Genomic DNA, 21,889 nt, shown 5'->3' with positions numbered 1-21,889 from the left:
GACTGGACAGCCAGCAATATACCACATCTTCAGAAAAGAAAATCAAGTTTTGTTTTGTTCTAGAACTTATAATGTATATCTTACCTTCATCTGTGGTACACTACTGTAACTTAGTAACAAGAAATAGGAAATATATTTAGAATTCATATCTATAATTTATTTCAATAACACTATCATATGGTGGAGTGATTATTTAAAAGCCCAACACTGATATACATATCTTGCCATAAAGAAGCTTTTAGCTTCATGTGGTCCCATTTATTAAATGTGGATCTTAGTGCCTGTGCTACAGGTGTCCTATTCAGAAAGACTTTTCCTGTACCAATGAGTTCAAGCCTATCACACACTTTCTCTACTGTTACATTCAGTGTCTCTGGTCTTATTTAGAGATCCCTGATTCATTTGGAATTATGTTTTTATTTAGGGTAGTAAATACAGATCTATGTGCAGTTTTCTCCATGCAGCAATCAAGATTAGTTCACTATCATGTTGGAAGATGTTTTTTACCCAGTGTGTATTTCTGGTTTCTATATGAAAAATCATGTGTGTGGACCTCCATTTGGTGTTCAATTTGATTTCATTGATAACATGTCTATTGTGATGCTAGAATCATGCTGTTTTATTAGTCTAACTCTGTAACAAAACATGAACTCTAAGATAGTGATTTCTCCATCCTCTTTTCATATTAAGTATCCTTTTATCTCTATTCAATGTTAAGTCTTTCATTATTTTGTTCTTTTTATTTAAAATTTTATTTTACATACCAAGCACAAATCCCCCTCTCATCCCTCTTCCCACTCCCCTCCAGCATACCCCCAACCTCTCCTCCAAAAGTGTTAGGTCTCCTATGGGGAGTCAGTAAATCCTGGTACATTCAGTTAGGCAGGATCAAGCACCTCCACACTGCAGCAAGGCTGAGCAAGGCATCCCACTATAGGTAATGGGCTCCAGATTGCCAGCACATGCACCAGGTATAGATCCCGATCCCACTACTGGGGGGCCTTCAAACAGACCAAGCTACACAACTGTCTCCCATATGCAGAGGGCCTAGTCCAGTCCCATGCTGGTTCCACAGCTGTTGGTCTAAAGTTCCTGAGTTCCTACAAACATGGATTAGTTGTCTCTGTAGATTTCCCTATCATAATCTTGACCCTGCCCCCTTGCTCATATAATCCCCTTCCCTCTCTTCAACTGGACTCCCCAAGCTCAGCCTGGTGCTTGGTTGTGGATCTCTGCATCTGCTTCCATCAGTTACTGGATGAAGGCTCTATGATGACAGTTAGGGAATTCACCAATCTGAATACCAGGGTAGGCCAGTTCAGGCACCCTCTTCACTATTGCCAGTCTTCTAATCTGGGGTCATCCTTGTGGATTCCTGGAAATTTCCCTAGCAACAGGTTTCTCCCTTACCTCATAACGTCTCCCTCTAACAAGATATCTCTTTCATTGCTCTCCCACTCTGTCCCTCCCCCAGCTCAACCATCCTATTATCTCCTCATATTCTCATCCTCCATCCCATGCCCTTTATTGCCCCCCATCCCCACTACTCATGGAGATCTCCTCTGTTTCTCCTTCCCATGGCAATCCATGTGTCCCTCTTAGGCTCCTTGTTTCCTAGCTTCTTTGGAGCTGTGGGTTGTAGTCTGATTATTTTTCTCTTTACATCTGGTATCCACTGATGAGTGATTAAATATCATGTTTGTCTTTCTGAGCCTGGGTTACCTCACCACAGGAGTCCTGCCTGCTGGCTGGCAGCTGGGGCTGCAATGGGTGGGGGAAGGGGGCTTGGGTTGTGCCTCTGAAGCAGGGTGACCAGCTGGGAATATGGTGAGTCACCTCTTGGTCCAGGGGGAGCCAGCTAAGTCTGTGTCTCAGGGAACAGCTATGGTCTTGGGGGATGGGTGGATTTGGGGGAGCAAGTGGGACTTGTAGATAACAGGGTCATATGTGAAGTGGAGGTTGTCAGGTTGTCAGTTGCCTGCAGGAAACTCTCGAACTGGTCTGCAATTGGGGCTGCAATGGAGAGGGAATGGGGGCATGGGTTGTGCCCCTGGGCCTAAGGCCTGGAGGCTGGGGTGACCTGCTGGAAGAATGGTGACTCACCTCTTGGTTCAATTGGACCTAGCAGAGTCTGTGTCTCACGGGGCAGCTGCAGTCTTGGTGCAGTGGGTAGATTTAGAGGGCCAGAGTAGTAGGACTTGTGATTAAAGGATCTGATGGGGTGGTGGTAATCAGACCTGCCTGCAGGAGTATTGCCTGCTGGCCTGTAACTGTGCCTAGGAGAACAGTGACTCACCTCTTGGTCCAATCTGAGCTGGTGGAGTCTGTCCATTCTTTTGTTTGTTTTATTTTTATTCTTTTTATTTTTATTTTTGAATTTACACATGAACCTGAAAGGTGTTTTGATGCTGTTGTGGTTGGTTTTTTGTTTTGTTTTGTTTTTTTTTCAATTTTTCTGACAAATTATATTGGAATTTTGATGGCTCTTGCACTGAATCTTTAAGTTGCTTTGCTAAGTTTCAGTATATTTGTGTCAGTTTTTGTCCTAAGCAGTAAAATAATAGGAGTTTATTATGAAAGAAGGGAATGAAATCTCACTGCCATCTGAAGCCTACATAAAGGTAGTTTTGGTGATCTCATTGTGCATGAGAATGACTCTACATTCTTTCTCTTTCAGTTTGGGCTGAAAAATGTCCACACCCAGAGGTAAATGTTTTTTAATATTAATATTGAATAATTACATCTTGATTGAAGTCCAAAATATTGATTAAATATCTCATTTCAAAATCCATTCAGCAGAGGGATTATTCTCATCGAATTTCCAAACCCAAGTCTGAAACACAGCAATCTCAAGCAGGTAAATTTCGTAAGTCACATTCTCCTGATCAAGGTATTTCAATAAATTTCAAAAGCACACAGTCTTCCCGATGCCAATTATATCTTGATGATGGTGATGATAGAATTTGACATACGCAGTGCCATCTGATAGTGGCATACATGCTGGAAAATATATTACATTGGAAATATAAAACATTTGCAAAATAAGCTCAACTTTAATGTTTAATACTTATGATCTAAGGCCTTATCCTTTCCAGTGTGCAAACTCTCTGTTTATTAGTTACTTATAGAAGTCAATCGTGAGACTAATGAGATTTCTCCAATGTTTGACTATGATTTCTTGATACCTGGGTCTCAGAATGAAAACCTGTCATACTCAAAGCTACCAGAAAGGACAAAGCAAAAACATATGTTACCTCAGAGATTCTGTTCTGGACTGGACAGCCAGCAATATACCACATCTTCAGAAAAGAAAATCAAGTTTTGTTTTGTTCTAGAACTTATAATGTATATCTTACCTTCATCTGTAGTACACTACTGTAACTTAGTAACAAGAAATAGGAAATATATTTAGAATTCATATCTATAATTTATTTCAATAACACTATCATATGGTGGAGTGATTATTTAAAAGCCCAACACTGATATACATATCTTGCCATAAAGAAGCTTTTAGCTTCATGTGTTCCCATTTATTAAATGTGGATCTTAGTGCCTGTGCTACAGGTGTCCTATTCAGAAAGTTTTTTTCCTGTACCAGTAAGGTCAAGCCTATTACACACTTTGTCTTCTGTCTTATTCAGGGTCTCTGGTCTCATTTTGAGATCCTTGATCCACTTGAAGTTGAGTTTTATTCAGGGTTAGAAATATAATTCTCTGTGCATTCTTCTTGAAGCCATAAAGTTTGGTGAGCACCATGTATTGAAGTTGTTTTTTTTCCAGTGTGTATTTCTAGTTTCTTTATCAAAAGTAAAAGTGTCCATAGGAGTGTGGACTTATGTTTGGTGTTCAATTTGATTTCATTGATCAACACGTGTACTGTGATGCTAAAAACCATGATGTTTTTAGTACTCTAGACCTGTAAAAATCATGAAATCTGGGGTGGTGGTTTCTCCAACTCTTTTTGTACTGGGGTTTGTTTTACCTCTCTCCAGGGTTTTTTCTTTGTTCGTTTGTGTTTATTTCTATGTGGAGCTAAAAGGCTTTTTCATGGTGGTGTGGTTATTTTTTTCAATTTCTCTGACTAGTCATGTTGTAGTTTTGATGAGGATTACATTGACTCTAAGATTGCTTTTAGAACATTTCAGTTATTTCTGTCAGCTGTTGCCCTAACCAGTAAACTAATAGGTGTTTATTTAGGAAGAAGGGAATAAGAACTCACTGCCATCCAAAGCCTACATAAAATTACTTTTGCAGTTCCCATTGTGTAGGAGATTGATAAATTTATCCTTTCTTTTTTAGTGTGGGCTGAAAAATGTCCTCACCCAGAGGTAAATGACTTTTAATGTTTATATTAAATGATTAATGTTTATTGAATTCCAAAACATTAATTAAATATCTCATTTGAAAATCCATTCAGCTGAGGGATTATTCACATCCAATCTCCAAACCTGAGTCTCTACCACACCAATCTCAACCAGGTAAATTTTGTATGTCACATTCTTCTGCTCAGTTTATTTTATTACATTTCAAATGCACACAGATTTCCTGATGCCCATTATATCTTGATGATGGTGATGACAGGGTTTGACATAAGCAATTCCATCTCACTAGTGGCAGGCATGCTTCAAAACATTCACAAGGACAATATGAATTATTAGTAAACGTAAGCACAGCTTCAATGTTTAATACTCAGGTTCACTCACCTTAACCTTTCCAGTGTGCAAACGCCCTGTTTATTATTGACTTCTGTAAGTCAACTATGAGACCAATGTGACTTCCCCAATGTTTGAACATCATTTCTGGACACCTAGGTCTCAAAATGCACACCTATAGTAAAGGTCTCTGAAAGGTCAGGGCAGAGACATGTTGAGCTCAGAGATTCTGTTCTGGGCTGGACAAACAGCAATATACCACATTTTCAGAAAAGAAAATCAATTTTTGTGTTGTTTATAAATCATAGTGCACTGCCTTCCTCCATCTGCAGAGCATTGTAATTTATTTACAAGGAAAAGGAATGGCATTTTAAAATCGTATCTACAATCTATTTCAATAAATTAGGATACACTTGCATATGACAGTTCAGTCACTGAAAATCTCATTACTTATATGCACATGTTGTATGCTTTTACACCTTTTTATTTTTCTGTACTCTGTTGTCTGAAACTCATCTCTCTGTGTCACAACAGGCATTGTATCAGTAAAGAAACCATGTCTACAATGACTTACTTACTTTCAAAACTTAAAGTCAAAACCTATCAGAATCACACAAAGTAATTAAAAGAAAAAAGGAAACAAAAGCAAAGAGATCTTTGGAGCTTAGAATAACCTTTAATATAGGTCCTACATGTCAAGGAGAAAAAGATATAACTGTAAAAAAGTGGGTTCCAGTTGAAGTCACAAAGAAGAGTTTAAGCATTATCTTAAGCTAGGGTAGCCACAGCAATACCCATTTTTCCTGGGGGAAAAAAGATGTACAGAATGACTCCATGTGATAAAGTGAGTCAAAAAGGAGCAATTTGTCAGGCGGTAGTGCCTTTAATTCCAGCACTTGGGAGGCAGAGGCAGATGGATCTCTGTGAGTTCGACATAAGCCTGGTCTACAGAGTGAGTTCCAGGAAAGGCTCCAAAGCTATACAGAGAATCCCTGTCTCAAAAAACAACAACAACAACAAAAAAAAAATCAATTTGTCAGAGCAGAGCAAAAGCATGTTATCCTATTCACAGAAAAATGTGTGGTAAACCAAGTATCATTTGGGGGAAGTTAACAGTGAGTTATTTAAAGTTACTCTTGCAAGGCAAGGATAGTTTACAGGGTGAAAGTGTTCTTTTCCCACAGTTTCTGCAGATGTGGGTGTAAGCATATATTTATGAGTTTCCTGACAAATCATATAAAGCATGTATGACTCAAAACTGGCCAATATGTAGTATATGTCCAAGTGTTGATTTGTCTACAATTACAAGTTTTCTTGAGGATGTAAATATATACCTATACCATGTGGTTAATTGAAATAACATATAAAATGTAAAACCCTAACTTTACATTATTTCCATTTTTATAGAGTATTATTTTGCCTAATTGTTGTTCATATTTTTTATGTAAAAGATATAATTTCTTCAGAAGAAATAACAGAATCTAAGGTGGAAAATAAGAGAAGTTTTGTTAAGAGTGCAGAAAATCAAGAATTTGTACGTAAAATTTAAATTTAAATTTCTCATTTCCTATTGTTTGCTTCAATGACTTTGCCATAGGCTCACATGCTATATTTTAAACCACATTATTCAATCAAAAAATTAATTATTGAATAATAAATTGAAAGCATTTAGTATTCTTAGAATCCCATGACATTGCTAAATATTTCCATTGATGTATAGTAAGTAAATTTCTGAAAATTGTAATTGCTCTATTTTTAATGTATTTGCACACCTGGGTAAAGATAAGACTCAATGTGAATATCATGGATCAGTTTTTGTGGATCCTCAACCCTTTTACAGCTGATAAAATCCTACCATCTTTAAGTAGGGGCATTCTGAGTTCTCTTACACTTTGAATGCTTTAATATCCTTCTTACCTTATTGGGTCTATCTAGAACTTCAGTTCTTTACTGAAAAAGTATAGAGACAGTGAACAATGATTGCCTTTTTTCCCACCATAATGGTTAGATTAATATTTTTTCTCCATTTTAGAAGATGTAGATTGTAGGCTTGTTATTTATCACTTGTATAATTGTGGCATATTCTCTACAAATACCTAGACTCTCCTTGAATTTTATCACTAAGTTCTAAATATTCAATTGTTCAAATGTTCAATGAACAAGTTGTTTTTATCTCAGAGAAGCAGAGATGGTTTGAAATACACAAGTCAACAGATTTAACAAAGCATAGAAACAGACTTAGACAAAAAGTCACCTAATCTTCTCAATACATGTAGATAAGGCACTTGCCAAAATCCAATATACCATCATGATAACAATCCAGAGAGTGTAAGACAAGAAGGAGCATACCTCAATGCAATAAAAATTATGTAATGAGAAACTCAGAGCCAACATCATCCCCAGTGGATGAAAACATGAGTCCCATGAGGTCATAAGAGACAAATTTGTCCTATCATCTTGAATCCTTTTCAATGTTGTGCTCAATCTATTAGCTGGAGCAATAAAGCAAGAGAACAAAATTAAAGGAGACAAATAGGAGAATAGAAAACAATACTGTTTGTATTAGTTATGGTTTCTATTGCTGGGAAGAGAATCCATGACCATAGCTACTTTTATTAGGGAAACATTTCATTGGGATGGATTCCTGTTTCACAGGCTTTGTCCACTATCATCATAGCAGGACATGGCAGCATGCAGGCAGACATGGTCCTGGATAAGGAGCTGAGAGCTCTACATCTTGATCAGCAAGCAGTAAAAGAACCTATAGATGTAACCAACCGTCTTATTAAATAAGAAACACAGAAACAATGCAAAAGAGAAAGCCGAGAGGTCAGAGCTCAGAGCTGAAATCTCACCCTTCCGCCTGCGGTGTCCCAGCTTCCCGAATCAGGGCTCTATTTCCTGTCTGTTAGTCTATTTAAAGAGACAGAACAAGCCACAGCTATCTCACCTCACCAATTCCTCAGCTGGTCCTGTTTCCTCAGACTGGAAGCTTCTGTGTCCTCATCCCAATAGCTCTCAGCTGAACTGTGTTGCTCCAAAGCCTGAAAGCTTAACCAGCCAAATGCTTCTAGTTTCTGGTCCTCACGCCTTATGTATCTTTTTGCTTTCTACCACCACTCCCTGGGATTAAAGGCTGGCTTTCTGGGATTAAAGGCGTGTGCCACCATCGCCACACTCTTGCTATGGCTCTAATAGCTCTGACCCGCGGGCAACTTTATTTATTAACATACAATCAAAATCACATTTCAGTATAATTAGATTACCACCACAAGAACCTGTGTTTAGTCTGGGTGTAACTTGAGCACAGGAGACCTCTAATGGCCCCCAGACAGACAAACTTCCCCCAACAAGGTCACACCGCTGCCAACAAGGCCAAACCTTCTGATGGTGACACTTCCTATAAGCTTATGGGGCCCAATTGCATTCAAAGTACCACACTGTTTAAAGAAATTTTCCTGGTAATAGGGTAGGCACTTCTTTATTTTATAAATATCCTCCAAATTATTTTGGGAATATAAATAGTATTAACAGTTCTTATATAAAAGTAGTTGCTTTTATTTTTGTTAATTTTGTGCATCAGGTCATATCCTCTGAATGTGTTTCCTTTTTCCTTTGTACCTCTTACATAGTGAAGTGCCATGAAAAATGAAGGATAGATTTAAACTTTACTGTGAATAATAGATTTGCTATTAAAATGACTTTGTCTTAAATATATACTACATAGAATTTCAAGTACACTTGTCATGAAATTAGGAATTCAAGTATGTTCTTAGAAATCAAATAAGACCTTTCTAAAATATATTACCAATACTCCTTTTGATAGAGTGTGTCTGACCCTAATGGACCACAGGAGTCTTCCACAGAAGCTCCTGACTCATCCAATATGGACAATGTTGCAGAAAAAAATGTAATAATGCATCAGGAGAAAAGTAAGTAGTACATTTTAAAATATACTTGTTCTATAGAATGATTGTGTATAGAACAGAACACTGTCTGTTATAGACAGACAACTACATATATAGGAAGCCAAAGGATTAGTAGAACGGTAATAATACACACATTATCAAATCTGAGCAACAGATAAGATTTTGTTTGTCAAAGACAGAGTCCTTGCTCCCACCTCTCAGGTGTCCATTTTCTTTTGCTTTATCTTCAGAAATATATGAGATCAATCTGAATATGTAAGTGAAGGGAACTCCCATACAGTGGGGGCTGCTTCCCAAACCTCTGTTTAGAGAAAAAAGACACACCAAACACCTGTTTTTGAGAGAGATCCTTTATTAAGCAGAGAAGATAAGTTAAATATTTCCACTGCAGTTTATACTTAAGTCAAACTATTGCTTGGGAAAATGAAAATAAATATTTTCCCATCCCTAGTGTGTCTTCATTATAGCAATGGACAGCTTTTCCCCTCAATGTTCATTGTACTTTGCTTAGTGAGATGTGTGCACTTCTTAACAGCATCTGTCATGGAAGACCAAGCGCATGCCTCAGAAGAAGAGCAGAGGCAGCCCAGTGCTAGAAAAACTAAGCAGTCATTTGTAAGTAAATACTTCAGTTTACATTGCACATTTATGCTATTTCCACAGTAATGTTCCATAGGCCAAATAAGGTTAAATTTAGTATGTCTTCTAGAATTAATACATAAAATGTAAATGTTTTTTAAATATTCTTATTATTTATTCTTTGAAAACTGCATTCAACACTGACTTCCTCCACCTTGTGCTGGTGGAACTCATCCTTCTTCTTCTTCTTCCTTCTTCTTCTTCTTCTTCTTCTTCTTCTTCTTCTTCTTCTTCTTCTTCTTCTTCTTCTTCTTCTTCTTCTTCTTCTTCTGCTTCTTCTTCTGCTTCTGCTTCTTCTGCTTCTTCTTCTTCTGCTTCTTCTTCTGCTTCTTCTTCTTCTGCTTCTTCTTCTGCTTCTTCTTCTTCTGCTTCTTCTTCTTCTGCTTCTTCTTCTCCTTCTCCTTCTTCTCCTTCTTCTCCATCTTCTCCTTCTTCTCCTTCTTCTCCTTCTTCTCCTTCTCCTTCTCCTTCTCCTCCTCCTCCTCCTCCTCCTCCTCCTCCTCCTCCTCCTCCTCCTTCTTCTTCTTCTATTTATTCTTTGCTTAATGTCTCTTAAAATTATTTTTTTTGTTTTTGTTTTGTTTTCTGAGACAGTGTTTCTCTGTGTATCTTTGTGCCTTTCCTGGAACTCACGCTGTAGACCAGGCTTGCCTTGAACTCACAGAGATCCTCCTGCATCTGCCTCCCGAGTGCTGGGATTAAAGGTATATGCCACCACTACCTGGCTCTTAAACTATTATCAATAGCCCAGTGAGTCCAAGTGCGGCTGACCATCTGTGAATGTGTGTGAAGACACCTTCTGGGACATGAGGCAATCTGTCCTAAGCCACAGCCCACAGATAAATTAGGATCCTCCTTTCACAACCAGCCATGGCCAATTGCTCCTCATCTAGTCCTGGGGCCTTGAGAGATGCTTCCTCACTCATGCTGGCATCTTGATTTGCTTGAGCTTGTGCAAGTCTAGTGTAAGACACAGCTGTTCTGAGTTGATCTGTGTACCCGTTATTCCTTGTCCCCAAAAGAACATTTCAATGTACTTCTCTCCAGGTTCAAACTCCTACATTGTTTTCAGACCATTCTTCCTCATTGTTTCTTGAGCTTTCAGTAGTGGGAGGTCAATACAAATGACCCATCTGCAGATGAACCTTCACCCTGGCTTATCCTTATCATGTTAACTAGTTATGAGTCTCTATATTAACCATTACTCCCTGAAAAAAAAATCATATGACCAACAATGAGGGCAGAACAAACCTATGGGTATAAACACAAATAATAATAGCACTAGTTGCACTAACTTATGACTATTCCAAACATAAGCTTTTGACAAGGTTTACAGCATCAGACATTTAATCCATTGCTTGGAGCAGCTCTCCCATCCATTCCTAACAAGGTTGGTTATTTACATAACTACCACACAATCATTGTGGACAGCTTACCTGGCTGGTCACTGTTGTCATAGGAAAGGTCCAAGACTGGATAGACTCTTCATGTATTTCATGACCAGTGGCTGGAACTACAACTTTTATTGTGATGAAAGGCAGAAATTCCTTGTCTGCTAGAGATTGGATTCTAAATGCCCTACATAACCAGACTGTGTGGTATCTTCAACAAGAGAGTCTTACCATTTAGTTATGACAAACAAGCAGAATGTGTAGAAATAGACTGTGTTATTTGGGGTGACATGGAGGCCTAATTGACCAATAACTCATAAGGAGGTATCTTGTCCTTTGTTTTGGAGTTTCAATATAAATCTCATGTCTTATGAGGGAAGTCAACACATTCCAGGTACCTCTGAACAAACTCTTTTTAGTATGTCTTTTAAACTTTTTTACAAACGAGTCACTTCTACAAGCCTTCATACGGTTCAGTTACACCTTAGTCCCTGCTCTGACTTATTCTTCCGCCTTCATTGCCACTTAAACCTTAGCCCAGAGTACTTATTGATCCAGTGTTATTTCTTGTCACCTGTGTTCTACCTGAGTTCAAAATGTATTTTCCTTAATTTGCAACATCATAGTTCCTATAAGGCTTTTTTCATAGACCTTCATTTTTGTTCGGCACTCATCCTTTTGTCCTTTATCCTCCAGTCCTTCCATGATTGAAACTGTCAACATCCAGTATTCTCCTTCTCTGATTTAATTTTACATATATTTTACTATCTCCCTTTCAATGGGTCCATCTACAATAGACCATGTCTAATTTCTAGGCTTCCTTATGTAATCCTATTTGAACACACGAAAGTCTAATATCTACACATGAGGACAGCATATCATATTTGCTTTTCTAATCCTAGCTGGCCTCATTGAGTAAAACTCTTCTAGTTCTATTAATTTACTTGCAATTTTTACTATTTCATTTTTTTCTTTATTGAGTAATATTCCATTGTGTGTATATACCACATTTTCCTTATCCATTCATCTGCTGATGGCTATCAAGATTGATTCTATATCCTAGGGCACATGAGTGGGATTCTTTTGTTGATTTTTTATTCAGTTTGCCATCATTGATTTAGGTGTCAAATTTGTGAAATGCTAATTTGTTATAGTGTTTATCAGCTGTAAGACTTTTTGTGGAGCCTCAACCCCTTTTACAGCTGATAAAATCCTACCATCTTTAAGTAGGGGCATTCTGAGTTCTCTTACACTTTGAATGCTTTAATATCCTTCTTACCTTATTGGGTCTATCTAGAACTTCAGTTCTTTATTGAAAAAGTATAGAGACAGTGAACAGTGATTGCCTTTTTTCCCATCATAATGGTTAGATTAATATTTTTTCTCCATTTTAGAAGATGTAGATTGTAGGCTTGTTATTTATCACTTGTATAATTGTGGCATATTCTCTACAAATACCTAGACTCTCCTTGAATTTTATCACTAAGTTCTAAATGTTCAATTGTTCAAATGTTCAATGACCAAGTTGTTTTTATCTCAGAGAAGCAGAGATGGTTTGAAATACACAAGTCAACAGATTTAACAAAGCACAGAAACAGACTTAGACAAAAAGTCACCTAATCTTCTCAATACATGTAGATAAGGCACTTGCCAAAATCCAATATACCATCATGATAACAATCCAGAGAGTGTAAGACAAGAAGGAGCATACCTCAATGCAATAAAAATTATGTAATGAGAAACTCAGAGCCAACATCATCCCCAGTGGATGAAAACATGAGTCCCATGAGGTCATAAGAGACAAATTTGTCTTATCATCTTGAATCCTTTTCAATGTTGTGCTCAATCTATTAGCTGGAGCAATAAAGCAAGAGAACAAAATTAAAGGAGACAAATAGGAGAATAGAAAACAATACTGTTTGTATTAGTTATGGTTTCTATTGCTGGGAAGAGAATCCATGACCATAGCTACTTTTATTAGGGAAACATTTCATTGGGAAGGATTCCTGTTTCACAGGCTTTGTCCACTATCATCATAGCAGGACATGGCAGCACGCAGGCAGACATGGTCCTGGATAAGGAGCTGAGAGCTCTACATCTTGATCAGCAAGCAGTAAAAGAACCTATAGATGTAACCAACCGTCTTATTAAATAAGAAACACAGAAACAATGCAAAAGAGAAAGCCGAGAGGTCAGAGCTCAGAGCTGAAATCTCACCCTTCCGCCTGCGGTGTCCCAGCTTCCCGAATCAGGGCTCTATTTCCTGTCTGTTAGTCTATTTAAAGAGACAGAACAAGCCACAGCTATCTCACCTCACCAGTTCCTCAGCTGGTCCTGTTTCCTCAGACTGGAAGCTTCTGTGTCCTCATCCCAATAGCTCTCAGCTGAACTGTGTTGCTCCAAAGCCTGAAAGCTTAACCAGCCAAATGCTTCTAGTTTCTGGTCCTCACGCCTTATATATCTTTTTGCTTTCTACCACCACTCCCTGGGATTAAAGGCTGGCTTTCTGGGATTAAAGGCGTGTGCCACCACCGCCACACTCTTGCTATGACTCTAATAGCTCTGACCCGCGGGCAACTTTATTTATTAACATACAATCAAAATCACATTTCAGTATAATTAGATTACCACCACAAGAACCTGTGTTTAGTCTGGGTGTAACTTGAGCACAGGAGACCTCTAATGGCCCCCAGACAGACAAACTTCCCCCAACAAGGTCACACCGCTGCCAACAAGGCCAAACCTTCTGATGGTGACACTTCCTATAAGCTTATGGGGCCCAATTGCATTCAAAGTACCACACTGTTTAAAGAAATTTTCCTGGTAATAGGGTAGGCACTTCTTTATTTTATAAATATCCTCCAAATTATTTTGGGAATATAAATAGTATTAACAGTTCTTATATAAAAGTAGTTGCTTTTATTTTTGTTAATTTTGTGCATCAGGTCATATCCTCTGAATGTGTTTCCTTTTTCCTTTGTACCTCTTACATAGTGAAGTGCCATGAAAAATGAAGGATAGATTTAAACTTTACTGTGAATAATAGATTTGCTATTAAAATGACTTTGTCTTAAATATATACTACATAGAATTTCAAGTACACTTGTCATGAAATTAGGAATTCAAGTATGTTCTTAGAAATCAAATAAGACCTTTCTAAAATATATTACCAATACTCCTTTTGATAGAGTGTGTCTGACCCTAATGGACCACAGGAGTCTTCCACAGAAGCTCCTGACTCATCCAATATGGACAATGTTGCAGAAAAAAATGTAATAATGCATCAGGAGAAAAGTAAGTAGTACATTTTAAAATATACTTGTTCTATAGAATGATTGTGTATAGAACAGAACACTGTCTGTTATAGACAGACAACTACATATATAGGAAGCCAAAGGATTAGTAGAACGGTAATAATACACACATTATCAAATCTGAGCAACAGATAAGATTTTGTTTGTCAAAGACAGAGTCCTTGCTCCCACCTCTCAGGTGTCCATTTTCTTTTGCTTTATCTTCAGAAATATATGAGATCAATCTGAATATGTAAGTGAAGGGAACTCCCATACAGTGGGGGCTGCTTCCCAAACCTCTGTTTAGAGAAAAAAGACACACCAAACACCTGTTTTTGAGAGAGATCCTTTATTAAGCAGAGAAGATAAGTTAAATATTTCCACTGCAGTTTATACTTAAGTCAAACTATAGCTTGGGAAAATGAAAATAAATATTTTCCCATCCCTAGTGTGTCTTCATTATAGCAATGGACAGCTTTTCCCCTCAATGTTCATTGTACTTTGCTTAGTGAGATGTGTGCACTTCTTAACAGCATCTGTCATGGAAGACCAAGCGCATGCCTCAGAAGAAGAGCAGAGGCAGCCCAGTGCTAGAAAAACTAAGCAGTCATTTGTAAGTAAATACTTCAGTTTACATTGCACATTTATGCTATTTCCACAGTAATGTTCATAGGCCAAATAAGGTTAAATTTAGTATGTCTTCTAGAATTAATACATAAAATGTAAATGTTTTTTAAATATTCTTATTATTTATTCTTTGAAAACTGCATTCACCACTGACTTCCTCCACCTTGTGCTGGTGGAACTCATCCTTCTTCTTCTTCTTCCTTCTTCTTCTTCTTCTTCTTCTTCTTCTTCTTCTTCTTCTTCTTCTTCTTCTTCTTCTTCTTCTTCTTCTTCTTCTTCTTCTTCTGCTTCTGCTTCTGCTGCTTCTGCTGCTTCTGCTGCTTCTTCTCCATCTTCTCCTTCTTCTCCTTCTCCTTCTCCTTCTCCTCCTCCTCCTCCTCCTCCTCCTCCTCCTCCTCCTCCTCCTTCTTCTTCTTCTATTTATTCTTTGCTTAATGTCTCTTAAAATTATTTTTTTGTTTTTGTTTTGTTTTCTGAGACAGTGTTTCTCTGTGTATCTTTGTGCCTTTCCTGGAACTCACGCTGTAGACCAGGCTTGCCTTGAACTCACAGAGATCCTCCTGCATCTGCCTCCCGAGTGCTGGGATTAAAGGTATATGCCACCACTACCTGGCTCTTAAACTATTATCAATAGCCCAGTGAGTCCAAGTGCGGCTGACCATCTGTGAATGTGTGTGAAGACACCTTCTGGGACATGAGGCAATCTGTCCTAAGCCACAGCCCACAGATAAATTAGGATCCTCCTTTCACAACCAGCCATGGCCAATTGCTCCTCATCTAGTCCTGGGGCCTTGAGAGATGCTTCCTCACTCATGCTGGCATCTTGATTTGCTTGAGCTTGTGCAAGTCTAGTGTAAGACACAGCTGTTCTGAGTTGATCTGTGTACCCGTTATTCCTTGTCCCCAAAAGAACATTTCAATGTACTTCTCTCCAGGTTCAAACTCCTACATTGTTTTCAGACCATTCTTCCTCATTGTTTCTTGAGCTTTCAGTAGTGGGAGGTCAATACAAATGACCCATCTGCAGATGAACCTTCACCCTGGCTTATCCTTATCATGTTAACTAGTTATGAGTCTCTATATTAACCATTACTCCCTGAAAAAAAAATCATATGACCAACAATGAGGGCAGAACAAACCTATGGGTATAAACACAAATAATAATAGCACTAGTTGCACTAGCTTATGACTATTCCAAACATAAGCTTTTGACAAGGTTTACAGCATCAGACATTTAATCCATTGCTTGGAGCAGCTCTCCCATCCATTCCTAACAAGGTTGGTTATTTACATAACTACCACACAATCATTGTGGACAGCTTACCTGGCTGGTCACTGTTGTCATAGGAAAGGTCCAAGACTGGATAGACTCTTCATGTATTTCATGACCAGTGGCTGGAACTACAACTTTTATTGTGATGAAAGGCAGAAATTCCTTGTCTGCTAGAGATTGGATTCTAAATGCCCTACATAACCAGACTGTGTGGTATCTTCAACAAGAGAGTCTTACCATTTAGTTATGACAAACAAGCAGAATGTGTAGAAATAGACTGTGTTATTTGGGGTGACATGGAGGCCTAATTGACCAATAACTCATAAGGAGGTATCTTGTCCTTTGTTTTGGAGTTTCAATATAAATCTCATGTCTTATGAGGGAAGTCAACACATTCCAGGTACCTCTGAACAAACTCTTTTTAGTATGTCTTTTAAACTATTTTACAAACGAGTCACTTCTACAAGCCTTCATACGGCCTTAGTTTAGCTTCAGTTACACCTTAGTCCCTGCTCTGACTTATTCTTCCGCCTTCATTGCCACTTAAACCTTAGCCCAGAGTACTTATTGATCCAGTGTTATTTCTTGTCACCTGTGTTCTACCTCCGTTCAAAATGTATTTTCCTTAATTTGCAACATCATAGTTCCTATAAGGCTTTTTTCATAGACCTTCATTTTTGTTCGGCACTCATCCTTTTGTCCTTTATCCTCCAGTCCTTCCATGATTGAAACTGTCAACATCCAATATTCTCCTCCTCTGATTTAATTTTACATATATTTTACTATCTCCCTTTCAATGGGTCCATCTACAATAGACCATGTCTAATTTCTAGGCTTCCTTATGTAATCCTATTTGAACACACGAAAGTCTAATATCTACACACGAGGACAGCATATCACATTTGCTTTTCTAATCCTAGCTGGCCTCATTGAGTAAAACTCTTCTAGTTCTATTAATTTACTTGCAATTTTTACTATTTCATTTTTTTCTTTATTGAGTAATATTCCATTGTGTGTATATACCACATTTTCCTTATCCATTCATCTGCTGATGGCTATCAAGATTGATTCTATATCCTAGGGCACATGAGTGGGATTCTTTTGTTGATTTTTTATTCAGTTTGCCATCATTGATTTAGGTGTTAAATTTGTGAAATGCTAATTTGTTATAGTGTTTATCAGCTGTAAGACTTTTTGTGGAGCCTCAACCCCTTTTACAGCTGATAAAATCCTACCATCTTTAAGTAGGGGCATTCTGAGTTCTCTTACACTTTGAATGCTTTAATATCCTTCTTACCTTATTGGGTCTATCTAGAACTTCAGTTCTTTATTGAAAAAGTATAGAGACAGTGAACAATGATTGCCTTTTTCCCCATCATAATGGTTAGATTAATATTTTCTCTCCATTTTAGAAGATGTAGATTGTAGGCTTGTTGTTTTTCACTTGTATAATTGTGATATGTTCTCTACCCATACCTAGCCTCTCCTTGACTTTTATCATTAAGTTCCAAATATTCAATTGTTTTAGTGGTGGTTTATGCATATATTGGCATAATCATGTGAATTTCTTCATTCTATTTATTTGATATGTTGTATTTATTGATTTACATACATTTGTCTTACCCTGCATTCTTGGATGAAACCAAAAGGGCCATCATGGATAATCTTTTTGTTATGGTCTTAAATTCTCTTTGCCATTGCCATTTTTAATTTTATATATATGGTTATTTGTCTACATTATTCTTCTCCATGCCATATGTGCTTGGTATATTCATAGGCCAGAAAAGAACATCCAATTCCCTGGAACTGGAGTTACTGATAGCTGTGAGATATGATATGGATGCTGGGAATTGAAAGCGGGTCCTCTGGAAGAATAGGCAGTGCTTGTCAATGCTGGGTCATCTCTCAAACCCCAGCTTGTCAATCTCACATTTAGAAGTTTTGTATCTGTTCTCATCATGAAAATCAGTCTGTGGTTTTAATTCTCTTCATGTGAGTCTTTCTTTAGTTTGGGTATCAAGTTATTACTGGCATCATAAAAAGGATTTAGCAGAAATCCTTCTGAGTAGCAATGATATTCATTTTTCTTTGGTATTCTGTAAAATTCTGCAAATAATCCATCTTTTCCTGGTCTGTTTTTAGTTGAAAAATATTTTGTTACTTCTTCAATCTCTCTCTCTCTCTCTCTCTCTCTCTCTATATATATATATATATGTATATAATCATCTCCTTCCTCTTGACTTAATTTCATTACATACAATGAATCTAGAAATACATCCATTTCTTTTAGATTTTAGAATTACATGCACTGGAGATTTTTAAATATGTTTGTGATTTCTGAATTTCATTGGAAGTTGAAAAACAAAACAAAACAAAAAGAACCTTGTATAGAAGCAGTAGTGTGGCCTGCTAAGATACACAATTTACCTCTTAATCTGTTCACCTTAACTTGCAAGTGTTAATTACCATGAGTAATTGGTCTGCTTCAAATCCTCTGGTTTCTGTTTCACCACCAATAATGGTCTCTCCCTGGTGCTCCTCTTGGATATCCTGTTGTTGTCCTGTGTCTTGGAGGTCCTGCTGTTTTGAATCTGTAGGTTTGTCCCCTTCACATTCTCCAACAGTACATAGATTTGGTGGGTTTGGTGGGAACCAACTCAAAACCCCGGTTCTGGGCCTGGGTTTTAGCTGGGTTGGCCAGCTTGCTAGCTTTTCATTATTATCACTACCCACATGTGTTCTCCAACACTGCCTAGGCTAGCTCACCCAATACAGACCAGAGCAAAGAAGGCCAATTCTCCTTCTCTTAGGTTCTCAGATCCAGTTCACCCTCACTCATATTGCCAGAGTGAGCTCTATGGAAACATTGTCATTTCTATTTTATTAGTTTCAGCCCAGATTTTTATTATCTCAGAATTGCTTGGACATTGTTAAAATCATTCTCTTGAATTATTTCTCCTGAATTTCATCCACATCGTTCTCTTTTATAACTCTCTATTAAGTGATCAATAATTTTTCAGAAGATGTTTTCGCTTGTTAGTTGGATTTTTCGTATTCCTTTCCTTTTTTCAAGACACCTTATGTTTCAATGGAGGCTTTTAAAACCACCAGGAGAGACTAAATTTTGGTAAGGTTGATATGCAGTTTTTCCTCTGTGCCATTGATATTGAGGGCCACAGCTTTAGTCCTATCCTTCATCTGTGAGTCAGCCTCTGTCTAAGCCTAGAGCGGGGTTCCTGTGTCAGTACACGTGGTGCCTGGCAGGTGAAACCTAGCCACCTGTGGGAATGGTCCCAAGCAAAATACATAGGTTGAATCAAAGCAGTGAGAGCCTCTCAACTGGTCATGGAGTTTGCCTAGTTCATCAGTAGGCCTAACCTCCAGAAGGCAGGGCTCCTCACTTGTGTAGGAAGTCATACTGCCTGGGATCCTGGAGAAAAATCCCTGGGCTTTATGTTGTTGTAGGATATCATGCAAGTCAGGCCCCAAGACAAAGTTCATGGGTATCATATGTGGCCCTAAAGGGAAGTCAGAATCTTTCATCTGGTTCTGGAGTTTCTGGAATATCAGAGGTAGCCTAAGCCTAGAACTCAGAGTCCCTCCCTTTTTGAAGGAGTCCTAGTACTTAATTCTCATACTATTGTAACTTATTCTAAAATTGTGAATATATGTAAAATATGCAATCAGCCATAGTTGCCTTTTTTAGTTGAATGGATGGTTCAAATCTTTCGTGACATTGTTTTAATTTTCAGTTTAAAAATTCCTTATTTTACATAATCTCTTTCAGATTGATACTATAAGAGCATGTTTTTGTGCATGTTTCACCAAAAAACGAAGCTCTTCTCGCCACCACAAGAAATAGAAGAGAAAACATAAAAAAGTGATGGTAAGAGTTATATTTTGTTTTAAAATGTATTAGTATTAGAAAGAATGTTTATCTAAAATACATACTCAGTTTTCCAGCTCAGGAATATAAGTATTTCAGTGCAGCACAGGGGATAAAAAGAGTTAACTGTCAATGGAATGATTGTCTCATGAGTCAACAACTGGCTAAATCAAGATTGTCATCAGTCACACACACACACACACACACACACACACACACACACACACACACACATAGTTATTTAGATAGATTAGATAGATAGATAGATAGATAGATAGATAGATAGATAGATAGATAGATAGATAGATAGATATGGATGGATAGATGATAGATAGATAGATAGATAGATAGATAGATAGATAGATAGATAGATAGATAGATAGATAGATAGATAAGCGATTGATAGATATCTAGAATGTATGTGTATATATGTTTTGGTCACATTTCAAAGGTTCAAGAATACTAGGAAACAAAGCTGAAGAGAGAAAGCTGGGAGCTAAAGAATATGAACAGTTTCAAATACTGGGCATAAAGGAGGAAAATGGAGCAGTGTGTCTGGTGGTGGGAGAGAGAATAAATTCTTTAGAAAAGGAATAGCATAGTGTTGAATATGTAATAGGAACATAAATCAATTTCTAACACAAAGGTTTCATTCATAAGAAGAAAAGGTATTCCTAACCATCTTCCATGTTTTCCTCACTGTTATTACATACTGAGTTAGGATCCAATTTAGAGTTTAAGGCTAGGTTGAATTTTATGATTAGGCTTCCTGTTATATAGTTAGAGTAGATTTAAGGTTAGGTGTTAGCATTAAGGTTTACAAATGTCATGGTGCATATAGGTCTGTCATGAAAGTGAAGTATTAAAGGGAATATTCATGATGGATGAAAGGTAAATTTTACAAAAACGTCTCCATTGGCACACATGTTCTAGAAATGCATTTTATGAGTGCTCTAACTAGCTCTTTTCACCATACAGTTTATAAAACAGAAGAGAGCACTGTGCATTTAAATTGAATTATTCTCATCCTAGAACTTGGACAAGTCTACGACAATTGGCTGACAACTTCTCTGACCATCTACAATAAAACAACTCAGGAAAACAATCTGACCCTTCTCCAATAATTGCTTCAAGAAAAAGCACATTTTTATTTTATGTTTTAGAATATTATAGTATTATATTACATAATCTTCAGTGTTATTTTCACCTGTTTATTTTGTTTCATTATATTGTAGTATATTACACTATTATATTATCTTCAGTTTTTATTTCCATATGTTTATCTTGTTTTATTAGATTATGTTATATTATGTTAATATATTATACTATCTTCAGTGTTTATTTTATATTTACCTTCCTTCCCTTGATGTAAATAGTTCTTGTATATGTGTATATATGTATATATGTATATATATTTATATGTATATATGTTTATGTGCTTTGTAATATATTTTTAGAAGATATCATTTTTGAATGTACAAAGTTATTGAATAATTAATAATAATTAAATAAAAATAATTTAATTATCCATTCAAAGTTGTTTGAGTCCATTTGATTGCTACATTTCCCTTTAGCTCTTCTAGTTACTAATGCAGCTATACAGTATTTGATGATGGTCATTAATGGTTCATCCATACCTTCTTTATGTAAATGAGCACTGCTTTAGTTTTCTTAGTTTATCCATTGTTTATTCATTTACCCATGAATTGATTTCTTTTTGGTGGCTTTCAATTACAATGAGTAATGAGGAGGTGTGTTTTCTCAGAGGTACATGAGTATCTGAGGCCTGACATAAAATTCTTTGGGGAATAAATATAGATGTGAAGTAAATATAAATGTGTATGAAAAAATCATATGGTAATTCCCCATTTAGCTTTGTGAGGAGGCACCATACTGTATGCCCCGCCAGTTCCTGCCTGCATCACTCTCTGTCCCTATCAGCAATGCACAAAGGTTACAATTTCTCACACCCTTTCTGGCACTTCTTCCTCTTATGTATAGTAGCTATCCTGACTGCTTTTGCAATATCTTTCTTACTGCTATTCCAGTGATTCAGGGTAAAATAAAACCTACTGAAGCCTTTTCTGTTGACTGAATGAGTGCCCCATGCAAGGCAATCAGCAAATATTGGTCCCTCTCTTGTTACCTTGTTTTTTCCTTTTTTTTTCATTAAATTTTTTGTTTATTTTACATACCAAT

At 37.2% G+C, this 21,889-nt stretch overlaps 1 protein-coding gene across 3 annotated transcripts; it reads left to right on the top strand.

The window, feature by feature from the left end:
* The first annotated feature begins 2,431 nt into the window (after positions 1 to 2,431).
* LOC143273826 (uncharacterized) lies at positions 2,432 to 21,226 on the top strand. 3 transcript variants are annotated; one of them, XM_076574003.1, is made up of 9 exons: positions 2,432 to 2,857; positions 4,300 to 4,328; positions 4,418 to 4,478; positions 6,104 to 6,186; positions 8,479 to 9,196; positions 13,800 to 13,905; positions 14,438 to 14,517; positions 19,592 to 19,690; positions 20,723 to 21,226. In XM_076574003.1, exons 5-8 carry the CDS (start codon positions 9,005 to 9,007, stop codon positions 19,664 to 19,666), a joined length of 453 nt encoding a protein of 150 aa, XP_076430118.1. In that variant the 5' UTR covers positions 2,432 to 2,857; positions 4,300 to 4,328; positions 4,418 to 4,478; positions 6,104 to 6,186; positions 8,479 to 9,004; the 3' UTR covers positions 19,667 to 19,690; positions 20,723 to 21,226. The 3 variants fall into 3 exon arrangements, with proteins under 3 accessions (XP_076430118.1, XP_076430119.1, XP_076430117.1); XM_076574004.1 differs by lacking the exons at positions 2,432 to 2,857; positions 4,300 to 4,328; positions 4,418 to 4,478; positions 6,104 to 6,186 and having other exon boundaries at positions 7,843 to 9,196; positions 20,669 to 21,226; XM_076574002.1 differs by lacking the exons at positions 2,432 to 2,857; positions 4,300 to 4,328; positions 4,418 to 4,478; positions 6,104 to 6,186 and having other exon boundaries at positions 8,178 to 9,196.
* Positions 21,227 to 21,889: the final 663 nt, after the last annotated feature.

This window comes from Peromyscus maniculatus, chromosome 6 (assembly GCF_049852395.1).
Source record: "Peromyscus maniculatus bairdii isolate BWxNUB_F1_BW_parent chromosome 6, HU_Pman_BW_mat_3.1, whole genome shotgun sequence".
Classification (NCBI taxonomy): Eukaryota; Metazoa; Chordata; class Mammalia; order Rodentia; family Cricetidae; genus Peromyscus; species Peromyscus maniculatus.
Note: the sequence above shows the minus strand (reverse complement) of the source record. Positions and strands in the feature narration are given on the sequence as shown.

Coding starts and splice junctions, on each gene's coding strand:
- LOC143273826 (XM_076574003.1), top strand. CDS start 9,005: ATGAAAATAAATATTTTCCCATCCCTAGTGTGTCTTCATTATAGCAAT. Junction 13,906..14,437: donor AATAATGCATCAGGAGAAAA/GTAAGTAGTACA, acceptor ACTTCTTAACAG/CATCTGTCATGGAAGACCAA. Junction 14,518..19,591: donor GAAAAACTAAGCAGTCATTT/GTAAGTAAATAC, acceptor AATCTCTTTCAG/ATTGATACTATAAGAGCATG.